At 38.9% G+C, this 27,425-nt stretch overlaps 1 protein-coding gene across 8 annotated transcripts in view; it reads left to right on the top strand.

The window, feature by feature from the left end:
- The window catches only part of Pfkfb1 (6-phosphofructo-2-kinase/fructose-2,6-biphosphatase 1), a 61,967-nt gene that overhangs the window by 12,174 nt on the left and 22,368 nt on the right, over nucleotides 1-27,425 (top strand). For 6 of the 8 annotated variants that reach the window (XM_058582029.1, XM_058582028.1, XM_058582030.1 and 3 more), the window contains exons 2-6: nucleotides 20,911-21,036; nucleotides 23,618-23,711; nucleotides 24,506-24,572; nucleotides 25,427-25,501; nucleotides 26,130-26,186. In XM_058582029.1, the coding sequence (XP_058438012.1) occupies nucleotides 20,911-21,036; nucleotides 23,618-23,711; nucleotides 24,506-24,572; nucleotides 25,427-25,501; nucleotides 26,130-26,186 (419 nt within the window). Of the gene's footprint in view, nucleotides 1-14,721; nucleotides 14,747-20,441; nucleotides 20,665-20,910; nucleotides 21,037-23,617; nucleotides 23,712-24,505; nucleotides 24,573-25,426; nucleotides 25,502-26,129; nucleotides 26,187-27,425 lie in introns of those variants that run through there. The other 2 variants (XM_058582033.1, XM_058582031.1) reach the window with 2 other exon arrangements.

Raw genomic sequence — 27,425 nt, forward strand, 5'->3', positions numbered from 1 at the left:
TAAAAAACAAAAATGTATTTTCTCACACTTATAAAGGCTGGGAGGTACAAGATCAAGGCACTAATTAGTTTGATTATCTATTGAGGGCTGTTATCTGCTTTCAAGATTGTGACTTGTTGCTGCATCCTCCAGAGTGGAAGAACACTGTGCACTCACACAGTTGAAAGTAGAAGGAAAAGAAATAATGCTTGAAACCTCTCTTATAAAGGTCTTAAGCCTATTCACAAGGAGGGCAGCCCTCATGACCTAATAACCAGTTGAAGCACTTATTTTTTAATACAATCTCATTGGCCATTAAGTGTCAATACCTGAATTTTGGAAGGTGTATCTTCACACCATAGCAGCTGCCCTAGCAATATATACTTTTAAATAATTTGAATTCATCATCAAATGGCAATACCACTTCATGTGTAGAGTAAGTGCTTTATACCCAAGTATTCCCAATTCCTCCATCCTTTCCTTTGGGACATTGCTGGTATTCATTTCACTTATCCATATAATATCATTGCTGCTATTATTGCTTTTAAAAATAATTACCTTTTATATCAATTACGAATATGAAATATTAGATTTTACCTCCATTTGTCTATTTCCAACTCTCTTCTTTATGTAGTTACAAATTTTCTGAGCTATATCATTTTCACTTTACATAAAGAACTTTTAACATTTCTTGCAAAACAGATCTGCTAGGGATGAATTCACTTTTAGGAAAATAGTGCTGAATATATAATTCTAGTTTGGCAAATTTTTCTTTCAATATTTCAAAGATTTTACTACATTATCTTCTTGTTTCCATGGTTTCTGATAAGGAGTCTTCTGAAAGCAATAATTGTTCCTCTGTAAAGGTAAGGTGTCTCTCCCCATCTTCTTTATGGCTTCCTTCAAACTTTTTCCTTTTTCCTGGTTTTCCTCAGTTGATTTAGATACCAGAGGCTTCAAATTTCCCTGAACACCGCCTTTTGTCTCTCCCCTGAGCTTTTGAAATTCCTTTTGTGTTGTACTTTATAGGGTCTCTCTCTCTCTCTCTCTGCTCTCCCAGTAGTAATCACTGTTATTATTACTAGGCATTTATTAGCAAATAAGTGTATGGGGGCAATAAGTTTAAGTTCTCTGGACCTCTGAGTAAATTAAATTTCAGTTTTTGAATTGTACAGTGGGCCTGTGTCTTGGGGCTGTGAACATCAGAAATATTTCTGTCCTTTTCTTGGCTATCGCATTCCCAATCTATTTCCTTAAAGTCCTCTCTTCTGTGGACTATGGCTTTTTTTCCCCGTTGGACAAGACATGAAGACTGGAAAGGGCTGATGTGGAATAAATTTCTCTTTCTCTAAAGAAGAGATATTATGAAGTTTCAAAATTGCTAAGTCCTTCCTTCTGAACTCAGTCCTTTGTTAGGGAGAAGAGCCCGAGAGGAGCTCACAATGGCTATACTTGCCAGTCTTCAATTGGTGTCACATGGGAGCTTCCTTTTATCATTACCATGACAACCTGTGGCATTCCTTAAAGAAAATGCTGTGGAAGTATGGAGACCTCTAAGACTTCAACCTCTAGGAGCTTCTTACTCTCATGCCAATCTACTCTCAGCCTTCAGCAGTTTGTCAAAATTACTATTTAGGTATTCCTATTAGCCTCTTGGCATTCAGAGCCTTCTGCTCCAGGGAAGCAAATCTTCCTTATTGCCTCTATCTAAAAATGCTTGACTCTTCACATTTCAAGGTGGCATTTTTCTCTATTGCTTCACTTCTCTGATGGGTCCATGAAAGTCATTGAATTTCAGTTTGACTAAATTTTCCCTTTAAAGATGGGACCAACAACTTCCAAGATCTTGGAACTGAAATTGAAAATGTCTTGGTTCTTTTTTAACCTCACAAATTTGGCATTTGTATTAATGTTTCTCAAGTCAATGTTGGCTTAGCTTTACCCACATGTTTACCATTTTACTTGCTCTTCGTTCGTTTATACCTCCCAGCACTTCCTTCTGTGACTATTTGTTGTGTTCCTGAAATACATTTCATAGAATCCCTCTTATTGAAGGTTTGTTGGTAATAAATTCAGAGTTGTCTGACAATGTGATTATCACATCATCATTCTTAAAAAGTTTTTTCTGAGTACATGATTCTGGGTTAATAGTTGTTTTCTCATAGAACTTTTTAATGCTATTATTCCACTGTCTCATTTTTCATTATTATTGTTGACATGTTAACTGTGAATCTAATTATTACTCTTTTTATATTTTATTTTTTAGTTGTAGTTGGACATGATACCCTTATGTTACGTTATTTATTTATTTAGTTTTATATGGTGCTGAGGATCAAACCCAGGGCCCTGCATGCGCTAGGCAAGCACTCTACCACTGAGCCACAACTCCAGACCTAATTATTACTCTTATTAGGTAATCTTTCTATTATTTCTGATTGCTCTTAAGACCTATTTAGCATTATCATTCTTAATTTGATTATGGTTTTTCTAAATGTTGCTTCTTTTTGTTGTTTTTTTTTTTAAGTTGGATTTCCCTAACCAGAAGACTGATGTCTTTCATCAATTCTGAAAAATTCTGTCACATATAATTTATTTAGATATTGCTTCTCCAACATTCTATATTTAGTTGGACCCCTGGCAGACTTTATAATTCTAGTCATATTTTAAAATTTTTATTTAATATTTCTATATCTTCTTATTCCTATTCACATTGTATGTAATTTCTTCAGATTTATTTTCCAATTCACTAATTATCTCTTCACCTCTAATTTGCTGCTTAACCCTGTATAGAGGTTTTAGTTTCAATACTTTTTATTTTTAATTTCTACAAGTTTTATTTGATTCTTTTAAGAACACATGTGGTCTTTTTTTGACAGGCTCATGTTTCTTTACCATACTTTTGATTAACTTTTCTTTCTTCTTCCATCCTTTTTGTATTGGGGATAACTCAAGGCCTCATGCATGCTAGGCAAGCACTCTACCACTGAGCTATACCTTCAGCCCTTTTTCATTTCTTTGAAAGTATCATACATATTTATTTTACAGTATGCAACAGTCTTTGCAATTCCAATTTATCCGTAGTTCCTGTGGATTCTTGTTCATATAGGTTTTTCCTGTGTGCATGTGTGTGTTGTACTAGCTAGAGAGTCCCCTTACACAGGTAATATACATTACATCCCCAAATCACATTAATGTAGGATGTGGTTAGAAATTCTTCCCACTTTGAGCCCACAGAATTTTATTTATTTATTTATTTTTATATTGTTTAGTTTTGCCTGTTTTTGAACTTTTTTGTTTTTGTTTTTGTTTTTTTTTCTTTTTTATTAGTTGTTCAAAACATTACAAAGCTCTTGACATATCATATTTCATACATTTGATTCAAGCAGATTATGAACTCCCATTTTTACCCCATATACATATTGCAGATTCACATCGGTTACACATCCACTTTTTTACCTACTGCCATACTAGTGTCTGTTGTATTCTGCTGCCCTTCCTATCCTCTACTATCCCCCCTCCCCTCCCCTCCCCTCCCCTCTCCTCCCATCTTCTCTCTCTACCCCATCTACTGTAATTCATTTCTCTCTCCATACCACCCTGAACGTGCCCAATCTCGTCTGATCTCGGAAGCTAAGCAGGGTCGGGCCTGGTTAGTACTTGGATGGGAGAATTTTATTTATTATTTTTTGTACATGTTGTCTCCTAAAGCCCACATTCAGTGACCCACCAAAGAAACATGCACTTTGCTACTCAATAAACACCCAACATGTATGTGTGTGTGTGTGTGTGTGTGTGTGTGTGTATATATATATAATATTTAATTTAAACAAAAATGCCTTTTTGGACCACTGTGTTTTTTGATCTATTGTTGTTTAACAAATTACCACCTCCCAAAATTTCATAGCTTAGAATAATAAACATCTATAATCTCATAGTTTTTGTGGGTCAGAAATCAGTGCACAGCTTATCTGGGTCCTCTTGCTCAAACTCTCTAAAAAGGCTACAATCAAGGTATTGGAAGATTCCCCCATCTACTGGGGGAATCTTCTTCCAAAGCTACTCATATGGTTGGTGGCAAGATACAGTTCCTTACAAATATATTAGAATGAAGCCCTTAATTTCTCAGTGGCTGTTGGTTAGAGACCCTCATCAGCTCCTTGCCATATGGACCTTCCCAGTGGGAGCTCCTAGCATGACAGCTGACTTCCAGTGAAGAAAACTAAGGAAAGAGCAAGAAAAGATTTTAAAAAGATAGAGGTCAGAGTATTTTTGTGACAAAATCTTGGAAGTGATATCCCATAACATTTTCCTAGTCTGTTTTTAAAATATTTTTATTAATGCATTATAGTTATACATAATAGTGGGTTTAATTTTGACATAAGCATATATTCATGAAATAAAATTTATTCCACTTAAGTCTCTAATAATTCCTCTTTTCCTTCTCTCCTTCCTTCCCCTGATCCATTTCTCTATTCTACTTGTCTTCCTTCTATTTATTTATTGTTTTTTAAATTGGTACTTTATAGATATACATAAATTAAGCTGAATTCCCTGTGTAGATTCATATATGTACATAATATAATTCAGTAGATTTCCTCTGCAGTTCCCACATTTTCCCATCCCTTCTCCTTCTCCCTTGATTTCTGTACTCTACTCCACTTATCTCCCCTACTGTATTTGTTGGGCATTTTAGGCGTTTTGAAGTGGGAAGAGTTATTTACAAATATAGCCTAAAATATTGCCAGAAATTGAAATATCTCTTATAAGTTTTATCCCATTTCCAAATTGAATAAGATGATTGATACACTTTTTTAAATTACTTGGAAGTTTACAGAATGCTTGTAAAGAATGTGACTGGCTCTCATACAATTCTTTTCTAAAAACAGTAATTCATAGTGGTAAAAACAGAATTTTATTCACCCCAAAGGACTGTTTGCACCCACATATGCTTAGTTTCACCCATTTTCAATATCCTCCACCAGAGTGATATTTGGGTTTCTTTTATATTGTTTATTGTTGCATTATAGATGTCAGTGGTATTTGTTACAATTGATGAACATACATTGATACACCATTATCATCCAGACACCATAGTTTATATTAGTTTTTTTTTTTAATACTGGGGATTTAATTCAGGATCGCTTTACCACTGAGCCACAATCCCAGCCTGTTTATATATTGTATTTTGAGATAGGATCTCACTGAGTTGCTTAGGGCCTCACTAAGATGCTGAGGCTGGCTTTGAACTTGGGATTCTCCTGCCTGGGCCTCCTAAGCCACTGGGATTACAGGTGAGTGCCACCACACTCAGTTTATTTTTGTAAGATTAAAGGAAGTATTTCTCCCTGGGATTACAGGCATGCACCAACTCAGAATAGTTTGCTGTTCTAAGAGGACTTTGCTTCTATTTATCCTTCCCTTCCTCTTCCCATGCTCTTTTTACATGCTCTCATTCTCCCCATTTTTAAAGCACTTTTAAATTTTTTTCACAATAACCAGATTCCCTAGCCGTTTCTCCACAGAGCCATGGTTCCTTTAATCGAAAAATTATATCTAGAAATCAAGATCTGAGTGCCAGATATGCTGGTTTCTTCTAAGTTGTCACTACTTCTAGCCCTCTCACCAGACAGAACTAAAAACATTTGTGTGCATTCAGACACATTTATATTTTGGTGTATTTCTATTGATATATATGCTGATCAATCATGAGTTAGAACTGATACTTTTTTTTTTGAGAGACAGTCTCACTAAATTGCTGAGAGTGGCCTCAAACTTGTGAACTTCTTGACTCAGTCTCCCAAGTAGCTGGAATTACAGGCATGCGACACTGCGACCAGCTCAGAATTTATATTTCTGACCCTGAACCAATACTATGGTCTGGAGTTTCTCCTTTGTTTATTGTTAGCTTCTTTCTCAGACAGTAAGATACCTGGCTTCAATTATCTATTATTCATTCATTCATTCAACCCTATTGTACTGGTAGTTTCAGCACTATTAAACCATAGCTCAGTGAGAAATAAATTTATCAACACAAGTACAGTGTATATACAGACCTTTTCTATTACAGGTCTTACAGTATCAGTCAAACCACTATTTTCCATAATTATTTATTTGTATCTTCACTGCCTTTAGTGAGGTTACACTGTATACTTGTAATACAGTTAGATCCATTCATCACAAACTGTAATCAATATTGGGTAACCCAGGTATTTCAGTTGATTTTTTAAAAACTTAAATACATAAAATTCAGTTCTGTAGCTTTTGACAAATTTGTGAAGTCAGTCATCCATGTACACTGTACCCGACAAAACAATTCTATTACCCTAAAAATTCTCTTGTTCATTCCATTATAATTAATCCCTTTGACCTCCCTTGGCCCCTGGAAACTACTGGTCTGTTCAATTCCTATACTTAGTTTTGCCTTTCCAGAATGGCATATAAATGAAATTATACCACAGTGGCAGCTTTTGAATTTTGCTTCTTTCTCTTAGTGTAATGCATTTTAGATTCATCTCAATTATTGTGAGAATTAATGGTTCTCTTAAATGCTGAATGGTATTCCAGTTTGTGATTGTAACAGTTTGTTTATCCATTGATTAACTGAGTGACATCTTGGTTATTTCTGGTTTTTAATGATTTTTAATAAGGCTCTATAAACATTCTCATATGTATTTTTGTGTAAACTTAAGTTTTTCAATTTACTTCATAAGAATTTAAATGAATTCCTGTACTTAGGCATGAAAATACTGTATCATATGTCTTTTTCATTTAGTTTTTTTTTTTTTTTTTTAATTTTTTATTGTGGGTTGTTCAAAACATTACAAATTTCTTGACATATCATATTCCACACTTTGATTCTAGTGGGTTATGAACTCCCACCTTCACCCCATACACAGATTGCAGATTCACATCAGTTACACATCCATTGATTTACAAATTGCCATACTAGTGTCTGTTGTGCTCCGCTGCCTTTCCCATCATCCACCCTCCCCCCTCCCCACCTCTCCCCTCCCCTCCCCTCCTCTCTCTCTACCCCCTCCACTGTATAACCCTGAGGGTCTCCTTCCATTACCGTGCAATTTACCTTCTCTCTCCCTTTCCCTCCCACCTCTCATCCCTGTTAAATGTTAATCTTCTTCTCCTGTTCTTCGTCCCTACTCTGTTCTTAGTTACTTTCCTTATATCAAAGAAGACATTTGGCATTTGTTTTTTAGGGATTGGCTAGCTTCACTTAGCATAATCTGCTCTAATGCCATCCATTTCCCTGTAAATTCTATGATTTTGTCATTTTTTAATGCAGAGTAATACTCCATTGTGTATAAATGCCACATTTTTTTTATCCATTCGTCTATTGAAGGGCATCTAGGTTGGTTCCACAGTCTTGCTATTGTGAACTGTGCTGCTATGAACATCGATGTAGCAGTGTCCCTGTAGCATGCTCTTTTTAGGTCTTTAGGGAATAGACCAAGAAGGGGAATAGCTGGGTCAAATGGTGGCTCCATTCCCAGCTTTCCAAGAAATCTCCATACTGCTTTCCAAATTGGCTGCACCAATCTGCAGTCCCACCAGCAATGTACAAGTGTACCCTTTTCCCCACATCCTCGCCAGCACTTGTTGTTGTTTGACTTCCTAATGGCTGCCAATCTTACTGGAGTGAGATGGTATCTTAGGGTGGTTTTGATTTGCATTTCTTTATTGTCTAATTTTTTGAGTTCTTTGTATACTCTGGATATTAGGGCTCTATCTGAAGTGTGAGGAGTAAAGATTTGTTCCCAGGATGTAGGGTCCCTATTTACCTCTCTTATTGTTTCTTTTGCTGAGAAAAAACTTCTTAGTTTGAGTAAGTCCCATTTGTTGATTCTAGTTATTAACTTTTGTGCTATGGGTGTCCTATTGAGGAATTTGGAGCCCGACCCCACCGACTGTAGATCGTAGCCAACTTTTTCTTCTATCAGACGGCGCGTCTCTGATTTGATATCAAGTTCCTTGATCCATTTTGAATTCACTTTTGTGCATGGCGAGAGAAAGGGATTCAGTTTCATTTTGTTGCATATGGATTTCCAGTTTTCCCAGCACCATTTGTTGAAGATGCTATCCTTCCTCCATTGCATGCTTTTAGCCCCTTTATCAAATATAAGATAGTTGTAGTTTTGTGGATTGGTTTCTGTGTCCTCTATTCTGTACCATTGGTCCACACGCCTGTTTTGGTACCAGTACCATGCTGTTTTTGTTACTATTGCTCTGTAGTATAGTTTGAAGTCTGGTATCGCTATACCGCCTGATTCACACTTCTTGCTTAGCATTGTTTTTGCTATTCTGGGTCTTTTATTTTTCCATATGAATTTCATGATTGCTTTCTCTATTTCTACAAGAAATACCATTGGGATTTTGATTGGCATTGCATTAAACCTATAGAGAACTTTTGGTAATATCGCCATTTTGATGATGTTAGTTCTGCCTATCCATGAACAGGGTATATTTTTCCATCTTCTAAGATCTTCTTCTATTTCTCTCTTTAGGGTTCTGTAGTTTTCATTGTATAAGTCTTTCACCTCTTTTGTTAGGTTGATTCCCAAGTATTTTATTTTTTTTGAAGATATTTTGAATGGAGTGGTTGTCCTCATTTCCATTTCAGAGGATTTGTCGCTGATATACAGGAATGCCTTTGATTTATGCGTGTTGATTTTAAATCCTGCCACTTTGCTGAATTCATTTATTAGCTCTAATAGTTTCTTTGTAGAGCCTTTTGGGTCTGCTAGATATAGAATCATATCATCTGCAAATAGTGATAATTTAATTTCTTCTTTTCCTATTTTTATGCCTTTAATTTCTTTCGTCTGTCTAATTGCTCTGGCCAGTGTTTCGAGAACTATGTTGAAGAGAAGTGGAGAGAGAGGGCATCCCTGTCTTGTTCCAGATTTTAGAGGGAATGCCTTCAGTTTTTCTCCATTCAGAATAATGCTAGCCTGAGGCTTAGCATAGATTGCTTTTACAATATTGAGGTATGTTCCTGTTATCCCTAGTTTTTCTAGAGTTTTGAACATAAAGGGATGCTGTACTTTGTCAAATGCTTTTTCCGCATCTATCGAGATGATCATATGGTTCTTATTTTTAAGTCTATTGATGTGGTGAATAACATTTATTGATTTCCGTATATTGAACCAGCCTTGCATCCCAGGGATGAATCCTACTTGATCATGGTGTACAATTTTTTTTATATGTTTTTGTATCCGATTCGCCAGAATTTTATTGAGGATTTTTGCATCTAGGTTCATTAGAGATATTGGTCTGTAGTTTTCTTTCTTTGAAGTGTCTTTGTCTGGTTTAGGTATCAGGGTGATGTTGGCCTCATAGAATGAATTTGGAAGTTCTCCCTCCTTTTCTATTTCCTGAAGTAGCTTGAAAAGTATTGGTATTAGTTCTTCTTTAAAGGTTTTGTAAAATTCTGCTGTATACCCATCGGGACCTGGGCTTTTCTTAGTTGGTAGTCTTTTGATGGTTTCTTCTATCTCCTCAATTGATATTGGTCTGTTTAGGTTTTCTATATCCTCCTGACTCAATCTGGGCAGATCATATGACTTAAGAAATTTATCTATGCCTTCACTATCTTCTAATTTATTGGAGTATAAGGATTCAAAATAGTTTTTGATTATCTTCTGTATTTCTGAAGTGTCTGTTGTGATATTGCCTTTTTCATCCCGTATGCTAGTAATTTGAGTTCTCTCTCTTCTTCTCTTCACTAGCATCGCTAAGGGTCTGTCGATTTTGTTTATTTTTTCAAAGAACCAGCTTTTAGTTTTGTCAATTTTTTCAATTGTTTCTTTTGTTTCGATTTCATTAATTTCAGCTCTGATTTTCATTATTTCTTGCCTTCTACTTCTTTTGCTGTTGTTTTGCTCTTCTTTTTCAAGGATTTTGAGATGAAGTATGAGATCATTTATTTGTTGGTTTTTTCTTTTTTTAAGGAATGAACTCCAAGCAATGAATTTTCCTCTTAGAACTGCTTTCAATGTGTCCCATAGATTCCGATATGTTGTGTCTGTGTTTTCATTTATCTCTAAGAATTTTTTAATTTCCTCCTTGATGTCTTCTATAACCCATTGATCATTCAGTAACCTATTGTTCATTCTCCAATTGATATATGCTTTTTCCTTCCTTCTTTTATCGTTGATTTTCAGTTTCATTCCATTATGATCAGATAAGATGCATGGTAATATCTCTACTCCTTTATATTGTCTAAGAGTTGCCCTGTGACATAATATATGATCTATTTTTGAGAAGGATCCATGTGCTGCTGAGAAAAAAGTGTAACTGCTTGATGTTGGGTGGTATACTCTATATATGTCAATTAGGTCTAGGTTATTAATAGTGTTATTGAGTTCTATAGTTTCCTTATTCAACTTTTGTTTGGAAGATCTGTCCAGTGGCGAGAGAGGTGTGTTGAAGTCTCCCATGATTATGGTGTGGTGGTCTATTAGACTCTTGAACTTGAGAAGAGTTTGTTTGACGAACATAGCTGCACCATTGTTTGGGGCATAAATATTTATGATTGTTATGTCTTGTTGGTGTATGGTTCCCTTAAGCAGTATGTAGTGTCCCTCTTTATCTCTTTTGATTAACTTTGGCTTGAAATCTATTTTATTTGATATGAGTATGGACACGCCTGCTTGTTTCCGAAGTCCATATGAGTGATATGATTTTTCCCAACCTTTCACCTTCAGCCTATGTATGTCTTTTCCTATCAAATGCGTCTCCTGTAGGCAGCATATTGTTGGGTCTTGTTTTGTGATCCATTCTACTAGCCTGTGTCTCTTAATTGGTGAGTTTAAGCCATTAACATTTAGGGTTATTATTGAGATATGGGTTGTTCTTCCAGCCATATTTGTTTATTTCTGTTACTAAACATTGTTTGTTTTCCTCTTTGATTGTTTCCCCCCCCCTTTACTGTCCTACCTCCCACTGTTGGTTTTCATTGTTATTTTCCATTTCCTCTTCCTGTAATACTTTGGCTAGGATGTTTTGAAGAGATGGTTTTCTAGCTGCGAATTCTTTAAACTTTTGTTTATCGTGGAAGGTTTTAATTTCATTCTCCATCCTGAAGCTTAATTTCGCTGGATACACAATTCTTGGTTGGAACCCATTATCTTTCAGTGTTTGAAATATGTTATTCCAGGATCTTCTAGCTTTCAGAGTCTGTGTTGAAAGATCAGCTGTTATCCTGATTGGCTTGCCCCTAAATGTAATCTGCTTCCTTTCTCTTGTAGCTTTTAAAATTCTCTCCTTATTCTGTATGTTGGGCATCTTCATTATAATGTGTCTAGGTGTGGATCTCTTATGATTTTGCACATTCGGCGTCCTGTAGGCTTCTAGGATTTGGGATTCTGTCTCATTCTTCAAGTCTGGGAAGTTTTCTTGTATTATTTCATGGAATAGACTGCTCATTCCTTTGGTTTGGAGCTCTGTACCTTCCTGTATCCCAATGACTCTTAAGTTTGGTCTCTTAATGTTATCCCATATTTCTTGGATGTTCTGCTCATGGTTTCTTAACAGTCTTGCTGAGCTGTCTATGTTCTTTTCCAGTTGAAATACTTTGTCTTCATTGTCTGATGTTCTATCTTCTAAGTGTTCTACTCTGTTGGTAGTATTCTCCATTGAGTTTTTAAGTTGGTTTATTGCTTCCTGCATTTCTAGGATTTCTGATTGCTTGTTTTTTATAACCTCTATCTCCCTGTATAGTTGATCCTTTGCTTCCTGGATTTGTTTGCGTAATTCGTTGTCGAAGTGATCTTTCATTGTCTGATTTTGCTGTTTAATGTCTTCCTTGATACTCCAGATCATCTGAAGCATGTATATCCTGAATTCTTTATCTGACATTCCATCTGCTGCAGCTGTTACCTCTTCTAAAGTTGCGTTGACCTGCATTGCTTGTGGTCCTTTCTTTCCTTGTCTTTTCATACTGCTTGCGTATCTTTCCTGCAGGTGCGGGCGGCGGCTCTGCTCTCTCCTTATTCCAATTGGGGTGTCGTGGCTACCACGCCGGCAGGTCACTGGGCCTGTTCTGGGAGCTGGTGGCGGCTCTGTTCTGCCCCTACTCCAATTGGGGTGACGTGTCTGTCGTACCAGCAGGCCACTGGGCCTGTCCTGCTGGTCGGTCGCAGATCTGCCCACCTTTCGGGCACGAGGGGAGGCTCTGCTTTGCCCCTACTCCAATTGGGGTGTCGTGACTACCCCGCCTGCAGGATGCTGGGTCTGTTCCTGGCAAGGGAGGCGACTCTGCTCTGTCACTACTCCAATTAGGGTGGTGTTTGTACCCCGCCGGCAGGGTCCTGGGCCTGATCCGCCGGTCTCTTGTAGGTCTGCCTACCTTGAAGGCGCGGGCGGCGGATCTGCCCTGCCCCTCCTACCACGCCTGCGGACCCCTGGGCCTGATCTGCAGGTTGATCACTGGTCTGCTCACCCTGCGGGCACGGGTGGCGGTTCCGCTCCACCCCCACTCCAATTGGGGTCACGTGACCACCACACCGGCAGGGCCTGATCCGGGCGTGGGATAAGGATCTGCTCTGCCCCTACTCGAGTTGGGGTGACGTGTGTACCACACTGGCAGGCCACTGGGCCTGACCTGCCAGGCTGTCACAGGTCTGTTTACCTTGCAAGGGCGAAGGGCGGCTCTGCCCTGCCCCTCCTACCACGCCCATGTACTACTGGGTCGTGGGTCTGCCCACCTGGCGGGTGTGGGTGGCGGCTCCGCTCCGCCCCCTCTCCAATTGGGGTCACGCGGTCACCACGCTGGCGAGCCGCTGGGCCTGCTCCGGGGGCTGGCGGCGGCCCGGCTCCTTCCCTCCGGCTCGAGGACAAATTGAGGAGACTCGGGTGACTGAGCCTCACCCCCCTTACCAGAAGACCAACTGCTTATGTCACTGCTGGTATTGATGAAGATCTCTCCTCCACCGCTTTCTGCTGACATCAGATCTCTGCCATGTTGGTATCCTATGCGAATGGCAGCATTTCGTTCCCCTTGCCAGGCAACCCAAGCAATGGGTGAGTCCTGACCTGCCCTCAGCAGGACCCGGACCGAGACACAGTTTCCGCGGGCTCCTAGCCCCGGCCCAGGTAAGTTCCGGGAGCCGGAACTCGGCCGCTCCGTGCTCGGTGTAAGCTCCTATAAGTGTAGGCTCCAAGAAGCAGCCCCCGCGGGCTCAGTTCCGGGAGCCGGAATTCGGCCGCTTAGTGTTTGGTGTATGCTCTGATAGTAGCAGGGTCCAAGAAGCAGCCTCCGCGGGCTCCGCAGCCCTGAGCCAGGGCGGTTCCGGGACGGTTCCGGGAGCCGGAACTCGGCCGCTCTGTGCTCGGTGTAAGCTCCTATAAGTGTAAGCTCCAAGAAGCAGTCCCCGCGGGCTCAGTTCCGGGAGCTGGAATTCGGCTTCTTGGTGTTTCGTGTTTGCTCTGATATTAGCAGGGTCCAAGAAGCAGCCTCCGCAGGCTCCGCAGCCCGGAGCCAGGGCGGTTCCGGGACGGTTCCGGGAGCCGGGACTTGGCCGCCCCGCGCTCCGTGTTCACTCCGATAAGATCAGATTTTAAGAAGCCCCCAGGCGCTGAACCCTAGCAATCTGTCTGCAAGCCGCAGGCGAATTGCAGCCTGAAATTACCTGTTCTATGGCTGAATGAGCTGCGGTCAGTCAAAAACAGGTGTGGTGACGTCAGTTTACCAACATGGTGGCTGCTGGCCTCCTCTGTGGTCTGACCGGTGTGGAGAACCGAGATGGACCGCTTCCTTCCCCGTCTCGAACCCAGAATTCAGCCCTGAGTGCGGTGCTTGCGCGTCTGGCAGAAACTGCAGCGCTGTAACCCTGCGTCTCTATCCCAGCGCGCCTTGCAGACTCTAGCCGCGGGGCGATTTGCTGAATAAGCAGTATTACCCTCCGTGCGACAAACCTCTCGCGTTTGAGTCCCCGTAGCCGATCCTCATGCGATGGAAATCCTTCCTCCAGGTTCCGGCGCACCCCACTATTGCTGGAAATTCCTAACAAGATATCCTTTAGCCGTCCTGACTTGTCATACTCCCACACAGTGAAGCAGCACACGGGGGTAATGCACTCCCCTCGCCGCCATCTTCCCTCCTCTCCTTTCATTTAGTTTTAAAAGTAAGTGCCAAGCTGAGTGTGATGGCACATGCCTATAATCACAGCAGCTTGAAAGGCTGAGGTAGGAGGGCCCCAAGTTGAAAACCAGCCTCAGCAATTTAGTGAGACTCTAAGCAACTCAGTGAAACCCTGTCTCTAAAAAAATATAAAAAATGACTGAGGATATGGATCAGTGGTTAAGTGCCTCTGGGTTCAATCCTCAGTACCAAAAATAAAAAATTAAAAAAAAAATAAAAAGTAAGTGCCAAATTGTCTTCTGTTTTCCAACATGCCCGAACCAGTTTGGATTCCTACTAGCAATGAATAAGAATTGAGAATTGCTTTTGTTCTGCATCCTGGCTAGTATTTAGCATTGTCATGTGTGTATGTTTGTGTATGTGTATAATTTTAGCCATTTTAAGAATCTTATTGCCTTTTCGAGGTGCAGGGGACTGAACTGAGGGCCTCAGCATGCTAGGCAAGCACTCTAAGTCGCACTCCAGCCCTTATTGTACTTTTGCTTTTCCCTAATGATTGATGCAAACTTCTTTGCCATCTGTGCTTTTTGGTCAGTGAAATATTTTTTCAGATCTTTTGCCAATTTTTTTTCAGTGCTGGAGATTGAATCCAGAGCCTCATGCATACAGGTAAGTGCTCTACCACTGAGCTACATCCCCACCCTTTTTAATTTTTTTTTTTAATCTTGAGACAGGATCTCACTAAATTTTCCAGTCTGGCCTTGAACTTGCAATTTTCTTGCCTCTCGAGTAGGTAAGATTGTAGGTGTACCACCAAAGTTGGCTCTTTTGCCAATTTTTAAAATTACATTTTCTCTTTATACCTCAGTTTTAAAAGTTCCTTATATATTCTGCATACATCAGATATATAATTCACAAATATGTTCTTCCAGTCTGAAGCATTTCTTTTCATTTTCTTAAGTGTCTTCACAGATAAAAATTTTAAAATAAAAATAATTTTTATAGGTAAATTTTTTATAATCTAACTTTTTTTCCTTCTTCATGGATAAGATTTTTGTAATAAAATAAAAAACTCATCAACAAACCCAGTACATGCAGATTTTCTCACATGTTCTCTTTTAAAAGTTTTATTGTTTTTCATTTTCTAATTAGGCCTATGATGAGTGAATGCTAAGCAAGCATTCTACTACTGAGCCATAGCGTGGGCTGCAACTATAGGTTTTTTTGTAGATATCTTTTATCTGGTTGGGGAAGCTCACTTCTATTTCTAGTTTGTTAAGAATTTTCATCATGAATTGATGTTGTATTTTGCTAAAATTTTTTTATTTACCTGCTGGTATATTATGGAGTTTCACTTCTTTAGGATGTGTTATATTGATTGTTTTTCCTATGTCAAACCAGATTTTAGATATATTTTAAATATATTCCTTGACTATGATATATTAATTATTAATTTTATATATGGTCACATTTGTATCACATTTGTATGATATTTCTGAGGATTTTTATGCCTGTATTCATGAGGAATGTTAATTTGTCTTTTTCATTTTTGGTAGAATTTTTTTCTAGTTTTGAAGTCAGGGTCATGCTGGCCTTACTGGATAAGCTGAGAAGCACTTTCCTGCCTTCTTGTTTCCTAATCAGATTGTGCTATTGGTGCTATTTCTTCTTTAAATGTGTAGCAAAATTTGCCCACAAAGACATCTGAAGTTGAGGAATTTTTTGGACAATTTTTAAATTACAGATTTAATTTTAGTAATAGTTATAGAATTTAGATAATATATTTCATTTTGGGTGAATTTTGGTAATTTGTGCTTTTTTTCTGAAAAATTTATATGCTTGGAGTTGTTTATTATAATATCCTTCATTTTAATATCTGTGTTTATATTTCCTATTTCATTCTTTTAAACATTTTTTTAGTTATCAATGGATTATTATTTTATTCATTTATATGTAGTGGTAAGAATCGAACTCAGTTCCTCACACATGCTAGGCAAGCACTCTACCACTGAGCTACAACCCTAGCCCTCCTATTTCATTCTTGATATTTTAAATTTCAGATATCATATTTTTAGTTCAAAATATCCATTTGATTTTTGTTTATATCTTCCATTTTTTGCTGAATTCTTCTACTTTTAATATTTGTTCCAAGATTGTTATTGCTCATCAATCATATTTATAATGCATAAATTTTATAACACATAATTTTAATGTCTTATTGTTTGTAACTATTGTTTGTCTTTTTCCACATGATGGAGATTTTCATGGTTCTTTGCATGCTGATTTTATTAGTTAGCTTTGAATTACTACCATGAACTATCTGAGGCAGCTAAACTATAAAAGAAAAGTTTATTTAGCTCCTAGTTTTGGAGGTGCCGAACATTGGTTTGGCCTCTGTCAAGAGTGGCAGATGGCACCACATCATGGTGGGAGTGCATGTTGTAACAGCAGTGGTCACATCTCAAACAGGAACAGAAAGAGTTGATGGGTAGGGCCAGGTTTGTTCCTTTTACCACAATCCACCAGGAATTCAAGGGGTCACATGAGAACTACCAAGCAGTTGCACAAAACTACCTTAATATGTTCCCAATGACCTAAGGACCTTCCACTAGGCATCCCCTCCTAACATTACCAACCTTTTAACCAAGCCTTCAATCACAATGTACCCTTGGGAGACATAATAAAATCATATCCAAACCACAGCACTGATAGATTTTGTATTCTGGAGATTGTAATTATTATTTTGAGATTATGAATCTTGTTTACATTGTATGGCGAAGGTTGACATTTTTCTTCTAGCCTTCTGTGTATCATAGTTCCAACATCAATTCAATTTTCAAAGCTTTTGCAGTAGTACTATTTAGGGCTGTCCTATATGTGCACCACCTAGTGGTCAGTCTGGTATCTGGATAAAAGTCTTCTTGCTAGTGTTGGGGCTGGGGCTCAGTGGTAGAGCACTTGCCTAGCATGCGTGAGGTACTGGGTTTGATCCTCAGCACCACATAAAAATAAACAAATAAAATAAAGGCATTCTGTCCATCTACAACTACAAGAAAATTTTTAAAAAGCCTTCTTGCTAATTGAGTCTTCAGATCTTTGGTATGGTAATTAGGATCAAACACTCACAGATCGCAGATAAAATCTTGACTCTTCCCTGTCTTTTTGGTACTTTCCAGTTCCCTAGGATCCCATTTTCTGTCCTCTACTCAGAAACTACTCATTGTCATGTCCAGAAAAAGTTGCAAGAGGATAGAGGAAAAACTTGTATGAAGTCTACTTGTGTCCTCCTGACACTGTCTCAACCTACAGAAAGAATCTCATGCCATGGTTGAGTTTTGATTCCTGGAGGCTTCATTCTGGGCCACTCATGTTTCTGGCCACTTTTCCTATTGCCACTTTTACTGTGGAACCGAACAAGTAGAGTAAATAAAAACCCAAGGGATTTTAGGGGAAATTTCTCTGATCTCAATTTCTCATTTCCATATCTTAAGCTCAGACTATAAGCTTTCTTGTGCATCTGACTGTCTGCTAAAGAATGCTCACTTCTAGGTTTCATGCCATATTGAATTCAGGCTCAGGACACTGAAGGAGAAAAATATAATGTTGAACTTCCAACTGTTTAAGTGGTCCTTTATACATACTCTGGTGTTCTTCCCTGATTCACCCACTTATATGTCTATTTACTTTTCAGTATTCATATCTGTGTCCAGACATTCTATCAAGGTTTTATATTTGTGTTAGTGAGAGATTAAAGAAGGTTCCAGAATCAGATCCAGCTGTATGTTTTATAGACAACAACAAAAAATGCACTGTTTTGTAGTTGGATCTTGCTTTTTTATCCAATAAGACAATCTTTGTCTTTGGTGTGGCTTTAGGCAATTCATGATGAAAGTGATTTTTATATAATTGGATTAAAATCTACCACATTGCAAACTGTTTTCTATTCATTGTATTTGTTCTTGCTATTTCTTATTCATTGTATTTGATTTGGTTCTTTTTCCCCTCTTTTTCCTTAACTTTTCTCATTATATTTTGTCATTTAAAATTTTTAAACTGATACACAAAAATTGTACATGTTTCCGGGATACCAGAAATAAACACTGCACAGAAAAATAAGTACCACATGATTTTACTCACATGTGGAACCTAAATGGTTGTGCTCATAGATATTGAGAGCAGAATGGTGGTTTCTAGAGTCTGGGGAAAGCAGTGGGATGGAGGAAGGTTGATCAATTGATACTAATTTATAATTATAAAGGAGCAGGAAGTTCTGGTGTGCTATTGCATTGTGAATATTTGATCACTTTTATTATCTCATTTTATCTCCTGCATTTACTTAATATTTAAGTGTTTTGTGGGTTGTTTTTTGTTTGTTTGTTGGTTGGTTGGTACTGGGGATTGAACCCAGGGATGCTTAACCACTGAGCCACATCCCCAGCCTTTTTTTTTTTTTTTTTTAGTAGTTGGACACAATACCTTTATTTTATTTATTTATTTTTATGTGGTGCTGAAGATCGATCCCAGGGCCACGCATGTGAGACAGGGTCTCACTGAGTTGCTTAGGGGCTTGCTAAGTTGCTGAGGCTGGCTTTGAAATAGTGATCCTCCTGCCTTAGCCCCCACCCCGCAAGCTGCAGGGTTTACAGACATGTGCTAGTGTGCCTGGCCCTTCTTTTGATTTTTGAAATATAGTTTTGTGAATTTAGAATTCTAGATTGGCACTTTCTTCTTTCAACACTTTAAAAATTTCATTCCTCTGACTTTTTTGCTTATGTGATTTCTGACAAGAAGTCTAGTATAATTCTTCTCCTTGTTTCTCTGTAGGTAACATGTTTACCACCTACCCTTTCCTTCCTGGCTCCCTTCAAGATTTTATTTTTTTTGTTATTTTTCTTGTTTGTTTGTTTTGGTACTGAGAATTAAACTCAGGGGCATTCAACCACTGAGCCACATCCCCAAACCTATTTTGTATTTTATTTAGAGACAAGGTCTCACTGAGTTGCTTAGTGCCTCGCTATGTTGCTGAGGCTGGCTTTGAACTCACGATCCTCGTGTCTCAGCCTCCCAAGCCACTGGGATTACAGGCATGCCCAGCTCAAGATTTTATTTTTGTCCTGATTTTCTGCAATATGAATTTGATATTTATGGGTGTGTTTTTGAAATTTACTATGCTTGGTGTCCTCTAATTTTTTAGATCTATTTTTTGGTGTTAATCACTAATTTTGGAAATTTTTGGTTACTATGCTTTCAAATATTTCTTCTGCCCTGCTATTTCTTCCCTCTCTGTTTTCTAAGCACATATATGTTACACTTCTAGGTATTGTTCCACAACTATTATTTTGTGCAGTTTTCTTTTTTTCATTTCTTTCTTTCTTTCTTTCTCCTTTTTCCTCCATTTCTTTTGCACTTAATTTGATTATTTCTTACACTTTCCATCCACCTTCTGAAATCATCTGTGTGATCATTCATGATTACCTTTTCCAATAGAGCCTTTAACACATTAATAATATCTATTTTAAATCCTCTGATAATCAAAAATCTTCATCATAACTGAGTCTGGTTCTGATGACTGCATTGTCTCTTTGGACTTTTATTCTATCCTAGATTCTGCCTTTTGGGCTGCTTCCTGGAGACAATCTATCTCTTGCATCTTTTATATATATATTTCACTCCTTTTTCTTTTTGGTATCAGGGATTAAACCCAGGACACTTAACTACTGAGCCACATTCTCAGCCTCCCTTTTTTTCATTTTGAGACAGGGTTTCACTAAGTTGCTTAGGTTCTCACAAAGCTGCTGAGGCTAGCCTTGAATTTAAGATCCTCCTGCCTCAGCCTCCTATGTCACTGGGATTACAGGCATGTGCCACCATGCCCAACTTCACTATTATTTTTAGCCTGGTAGTGAGGAATAGGAGACTAGAGCATTCCATGTTATTCTGATTAAGTCAGTCTTAGGCAGGTTTACCCTGCGTGTTGGAGGTATGACTTTCACAAGTATTTCTGTCCCCCCTCCAAATGTAATGGTGGGCCTAGCATATTTTCCTGCCCCTCCTGGATTATAACTCTTTCCTTCATTTCTCTCCTTTAAATATACAGAGTTTTCACCAGTGCTCTCAGTTTTGTTGCCCTTCCTTCTGCAGTTTAAGGGGGGTTTCCCCCTCAGAAGAATAGGGTAGATTTGTCTGGTATTGACCATTGCACTACCAGCAGCAGTGAGTTTCCACCAGTGCTCTCATCTACAGATTTTTGTTGCCTTTCTCCATAAATATTAAGGCTTTTTTTAACCCCATAGAGAATATAGAGGCAATGATCTCAGCAGAATTTCAGCAATGGTTATTTGTTCCATTTTCCTCCCCAATCCAGAACTACAAGATATCTTTCTCAGGATCCTTCTCAGTCTTCCCTGACAGCACCTGGTAGAATTCCTGGAAGAAAATAACAAAAGGATATGAAACCATCTATGTCTACAGACCCTATGTGCTTCACATTCTCACATTGGCCCACAACTAGCCTTTAGCAATTCATTTATAAATTTTAGTTGCATCTTCTTAGGAGTTTATATGTTGCTCATCAGTATCTGCCCCAGGTAAGCAAATGCCTGTGTCCTCTTGCTCCCAGCAGATGCCTGTTTTTACATGTTTGCGGTTAGCTATTTATCCTGCAACCTCAGTTTATTATGAGTTCAAAGAAAGTCATTAGTATGCAGTTTTCAGCTTTTTTTTTCCTTTGTAATGGTGGGAGAGATGTTCTTTTCAACTCTACATCTCTGAGCTAATGCCAGAATATTATATAGTTCTGGGGATAAGCTTTTGACTCTCTGTTTGTCTTCCAGCATCCATACCCCAGTTTACCAATTCCCCAACGATGGTGATCATGGTGGGTTTACCAGCTAGAGGCAAGACCTATATCTCCACGAAGCTCACACGATATCTTAATTGGGTAGGAACACCAACTAAAGGTATGTCTCTGAAACCTTCTGTTATACATCCCTCCTGCAGACACTGGTAGAAAACTGAGTAAGGTAGGGGGCCAAAACCCTCAGTGTCAAAAATGCCTCATCACCATTATTACCTAGATTACATTACTACCATTATTACTACTAATATTATATCACTGCTACTACATTCTTATAAATTTTATAATTTCTTGAGTACATACTCTATGCCCAGTCCCATGATGGGTGGTAAGCACATGAAAACTAGTATTAAGACTTAGTGCTGCTGGGCATGGTAGTGCATGCGTATAATCTCAGTGGCTCAGGAGGCTGAGGTAGTAGGATTGCAAGTTCAAACCTAGCCTCAGCAACTTAGCAAGACACTAAGCAACTTAGTGATAACTTGTCTCAAAATGAAAATGAAACTATAAAATAAAAGGGCTGGAGATGTGGCTCAGTGGTTAAGTGTCTCTGGGTTCAATCCCTGGTACAAAAAAAAAAAAAGACTTAATGCCTGCTCTCAAGATGTTTCATGACCACAAAAACAACCTTCTGAGAGCAATATACTAGTTTTATTATCATTGCTATAATTGCACTGCCAACATCACTATTCTTATTAGCATTATCACATCTTCATCATTTCATAATTGGAGAAATTAAGGCCAAAGAGATGAAATGCCTTGTCTAAAGGCAAATAGCTGTAAGTGACAGAACCAGGATATGTTTGACTCCAAGCCTGACACTTATTGTGCTAGACCTAATGCATTGGCCCTACTGATAGGAAGAGAAAAATATTCCTATACTAGTTCTGTACTCTCCTTTTCTCTATTCACTTCCTCTCTGTATTTCCCTTGCCCATCCCAACATCCTATCCATATACCCTTTTCCCTCCATTCATCTTTCTTCCCTTTCTTCAAGTTTTCTCTCTCTGCTTGCAATTGAACCCAAAGCCTAGTACATGATAAGCACACAATACTGCTGAGTTACATCCTAGACCCCAGATCCTCTCTTCACCCCCCTCATTTCTTCTTTCCCTACTCCACCAATGGAGAGTTTTCCATGTGCCAAAACACATGCCGGGCATTGAGGATGAAAAAACAGAATAGACTGTGCCCTGTCCTTAAAGAGTTCTTAACTTGATTATGATACATAAGAATACCTCGTATCACCTAGAAGTCCCTGAGCAAGGTGCTTAGGGGGCTTAGAAATGAAATTGTCAACTGGAAGGCAATAAAAACTTCCCAGATTGGGTATATTTATGCTAGGTCATATGAGAGGAGGGTAACATAGCAGAAGGGAAAGTGAGAAGGAACCACTCTCAGGGAGGACTACAAGCTCTGAGGAACCTATGCTGAGTGGAGGGACACAAGGTATTGTGGCACATGGGTCTTTGCTATGACCCCCCTCTTCCTATCTGCTCCATTCTACTCACTCCTCACAGAGGCCTACATAGTCTTTTTTCAAAGCACAAAGCAGACATAACTACAGCCTTTAAGAGTCCCCTTGAGCTGCAGGTTTAAACCAAGGCTCCTTAGCCTGTCATTCAAGGCCTCCACAATTGGTCCCTTCCAGCCTCTCAGGCCCCAACCCCAGTGGATTGACACACCATCCACAAATAGTCTCATCTGCTGATACTATCTATACCTTTGCTTGAGCTATTCTTTTCCAGGAATGCCCTTGTTTCCTACCCTCATTTCTATGCATACCTATAAAAGGCACCTACCCCAGTAAGCATGTTTCAATGCCACTTTCTCTAAGAAATCTCAGATCAATCCAGATGGAATTTGTCTCTCCTTCTCCCTCACTCTTTTGCATAACTCTATATTGTTCGCCAGAGCACTTAACAAATTACATGGGAACTCTATCTTTACTGGTTAATTTGATGTCCTACCTGCTGGTTTGTGAGCTCCTTGAAGGCCCCATCATGAAGACCTGGTTATTCTCTGAGATCCAGAACTCATATCCTTCTTCACAGAATTGTCATCAATAGTATTTGTTAGATGAATGAGTGAAATATTCCCTGCTTGGCTTCTTATCCTCTTATCCTTCATTCCTTTTCTCCCCTATGACTTTTCACCATTACAAGTAGGAGAGTATGGACTAGAGATTTAGATTTAAATTCTTTGTCCTGATACAGAAAAATGAAATAGCACTAGGCTAGGAGTTAGAAGGCCTAGTGTATGTCTGTTACTACCTCACTCAGTTTGACCCTGGTGATTGATTGATTTTACTTCCTGAATCTCTGTCTCTTCATCTTTCCAGTGGAGTAAGACATTGAGAAGGTTGCAGTTTATGATAAAATAGAATAATTTTAGAGCCAAACATACTTGGGTTTCAATCCTAGATCCCCACTTTTTAACTGTGAAAGTTATTTTCTATCTCTGAACTTCACTTTCCTCATTTATAAAGTGGGAGTGGTCATCCATATAACTTGCAGGGCTGTTATGAGGAAAACAATGGGCTGGTAGTTTATAATTTGAATCTTTACATGCACATTTTGTTGCTTAAAATTATACCTTCTTCTACCTCTGAGTCCCTCTAAGCAAGGACATTTTTTGGCCACTGGGATCTTCCCAACCTCTTCACTAGGGCTCCCTGCTTTCAGTGTTTAATTTAGGCCAGTATCGACGAGAGGCAGTGAGCTACAAGAACTACGAATTCTTTCTCCCAGACAACATGGAGGCCCTACTTATCAGGAAGTAAGTACCCAACATATTACGGACCTGTGCTACCCGTTGGCTGAGGGAGGCCTTTCTTCAGATCATGGGAGAGTGGGACAGAGTAACCTGGGTAAGAGACAAAGCCCTACTCAAAGGGTAATTGGGACATCCCTGCTCAAATCCTGCTAACCATCTTCTTATCAGGAACCTTTTATGTTCTTCTACTTCTAACAGGAGAGTAGAAACTTCTTAGCCTAGCATTTGAGATGAAAGTCTAAATCGCTTGGCCAACCTTAAGATCTCTTTCCCCTATGTGATTCTGAGTACTTCCACAATGGAGCCTGGGTCTCATTTATTAATCCATGTCCTCACCATAGAACCTAGCTACAAGTAATCACTAAAGAGATTTTTTTTGCTGAAAATACATTGCCACTGTAATGCCTACACTTACAATATTACTCATGCCACCGCATGACTTTAACTTTAAAGACCACACACCTAAGCCCTACTTGGGTTGATATGATATTTAGCTTGAGTTTCCTTATCACAAGCATTGAAACACTTAAAATTGGGTCTGCTGTCATTACTTAGACTTTCCCAAACGTGTCACTTTATTCCTGCCTCTAAGCTGTACACACAGATCCAATTACAACTGTTTGACCCCTCTGTGCTTGGCATGGTGCCTAGAACATAGTACATCCTGTGTAGATGTTCAAAGGATGAATAATTTAGTGTAAGATATATGAGAGATGGTACAAACGATAATGCAGAAAAAGAGAGAGAAAACCATCTTGGAGATAAGGGTTGTCTGTTTCTTTCTGTATATTTTTCAGGCAGTGTGCATTGGCAGCCCTGAAGGATGTTCATAACTATCTTAGCCATGAGGAAGGTCATGTTGCGGTAAAGAAATTTCCATTATTTTCTTTGGGCATCTGCTGGAATGGAAAATAGCTAATATATACTGAGAATTAACTATTCCATATATTATTCTAAGTACTTTGCTCATATTAATAATTTAGTTGCACACTACCCCATGAGATATTGTCATGCCCCATTTGAAAGCCTGGAAGAATGGAACAGAGAGATTACATAATTCCCCAAGGTAGCACAACATGTATATGGTAGGGCCCAAACTGAAATCCAGATTGTGTAGCTTGGTAATCCCCACTCTTAACCACTGTGTACTACTAATGAACCCCTAAGAATTCAGCAGGGCTCTACTGGAATATAAGACTACAGTACAACCATTTTTGAGTTCTAGAGATTTACCTATACATCCCCAATTTCTAAAGGAGGAAAAGATTCTTAAATTTGCAAAGGGTCTGATCTAAGTTGCTGAGATTAGGGAGTTGTTTCCTACTCTTAAGGACTTTTAAGTTGTTAAGGAAGGAAGAGGCCTCATGTAGGACTTGAGGAAACCAATAGCTCTGCTCTGTCAGCAACTCTTAGTGACTAGTGAAGGTAAGTCTTTCTTCTATGCCTAAGTTACTCCACCTGTAAAATAATCCTAATAAAAACCTACAGTTTTTCTTTTGCCTTATTATACTCACAGGATCTGGTACATTTCTGGGCAGACAGAAAGTGCTTGATAAGTGTTTGTGAAATTGAGATAAGTTAATTCTTCCTTTCCTTCAAGATCCTCTAAAAAGTCTACCGCTTTCTAGAAGCCCTCCACTTAGCACAGACATGGAAAAAGAGTGAGTGTTCTGTCAACACTAGATACAGAGTAAGCCAATTTCATTACCTATCTCTAGGTTTTTGATGCCACCAACACTACCAGAGAAAGACGGTCACTGATTCTGCAGTTTGCAAAGGAACATGGGTACAAGGTACAGTAATAGTCCCATTCTTGTCTAGAACCTACTTATCCAGTACAAACTCCAAAGAAAGACTAAATAGGATACTCAGAACAACCAAATTGGCCACCATAGGCTCAATATATTCATTTGGTTGTCTGGTTTTCCGGAGCATAGTCAGAAGCAGCAAAACAGAATAGGAAAGGAGATGTACCACATTAGGCAATGGAAAATGGTTACTGACAGGTTGACACTGAGGGTGGGGCATGACAATGATGAAGGAGTTGAGAACCACTACAAAAAAATACAACAGACTTAAAAAGCAGTAAAAACACAAAACAACAATCCAGGGTCATTTAGTTTAAGGCCAGGATAGCTCATAAAACTCAAGCCTGAAACATCACTGTATGAGATTCTATTGTCAGGCGTGCCCCTGGAGATCACTCAGGGGGAGAAGGGATACATCTATGTTTGGCTCCTACCAAATATAATTCCCAGTTGGAACATCCCCTTTCAGAGTTAGAGATCAAACCTCTGTCTCTCTTTCTTTCTATCTTTCAGAGCTGGGTTTAAACCCAAGGCTTCATGCATGCTAGGCAAGACTTTTACCACTGAACTACATCCCCAGACTTAGACATCTTTTTTTATGTTTCTCTTACAGGTCTTTTTCATTGAGTCTATATGTAATGACCCTGACATCATTGCAGAAAACATCAAGGTAAGGCAACAGTTACTTTTCCTTCTTAGTTTTTGCTGTCTTAGTTTTGGCTCCTACCTAAAGATCTCTGTAAGATTTTTTTTTTTTTTTTTTGGTACCAGGGATTGAACCTAGGGGTGCTTAACCACTGAGCCATATCCACAGCCCTTTTTATTTCTTTTCTTTTTTTAATATGAGTCAGTGTCTTGCTAAGTTGCTTAGTGTCTCACTAAGTTCCTGAGGCTGGCTTTGAACTTGCAATCCTTCTGCCTCAGCCTCCTGTGCTCCTGGGATTACAGATGTGTGCTATTATACCCAGTTTATTTCTGTAAGATTAAAGGAAGTACTCTTACCTGAGCTTTTGCTTTCACTTTGCATAGGCACGATTCCCTGACCATCCTGGCCCACAATAACCCTATGGAATTAGGTAAAGCCAATATGTAAAGAGCCTGATAGAGGCACAAAGCATCAAATTTTCCTCATTTTTTTCCACAACAAACCTGCATATTAGGGATCATTTCTATGTTACAGAGATGAAAATAGGGTTCCAAGAGGATAAATGAATTGTCAAAGATTTATACAGCCAGAAAAAGACAGGAATGCTAGCTCTGCCTTGAAATGGCTATCCACCTAGAAAACCTATGTTCTTTATTCTGTACCACAATTCATATAAGAACTATCACCACTTTTAGAATCTAGCCATGTGTTTAGAACTAGATCATTCACAATATTTTGTTGTTCCCTACCTCATTAAATTACCAGAGCTTAGGAATATAAGATGCCCTTAAAGATCATCTCCTACAATCCTCCATCAGGTACTTGAAATCTCAGTTAAGTGTTTGTTTAGATTTTATTTTAATACATGCAAGGACAAATAGCTCACTGCCTTCAACAAATGTAGCCCAATCAAACTGAAACCTTCCTCCCTGTAATTTCCAATCATTGGTCCTATATTTTTAACCTCTTGAGACATAGAACATGTCCAATTCCTCTCTTAGCTCTTCATCTACCCATCCATCTATTTATTGATTTAATATAAATTCATTATATGTCTAGGATGGGCCATTCTTGGCAATAGAACATAGAAATGGTTACGTGAAAATCCTTCTCTTAAGTTTATGGCCAAGTGAAGGAGACTGGAAAGTATATAGACAGAACTCTGAGATCAAAGCTGATATGAGGAAACAGGGGAGAGTGTCAGAATACAGTAGTAAGGGTATGTCAGGGAAGGTTTCCCAGTGGAGGTAATAGTTGAGATGC

The sequence above is a fragment of the Marmota monax genome, unplaced genomic scaffold (genome assembly GCF_021218885.2).
Source record: "Marmota monax isolate L192 unplaced genomic scaffold, Marmota_monax_Labrador192_F-V1.1 WCK01_AAM20220418_F8-fsc00223, whole genome shotgun sequence".
Lineage (NCBI taxonomy): Eukaryota > Metazoa > Chordata > Mammalia > Rodentia > Sciuridae > Marmota > Marmota monax.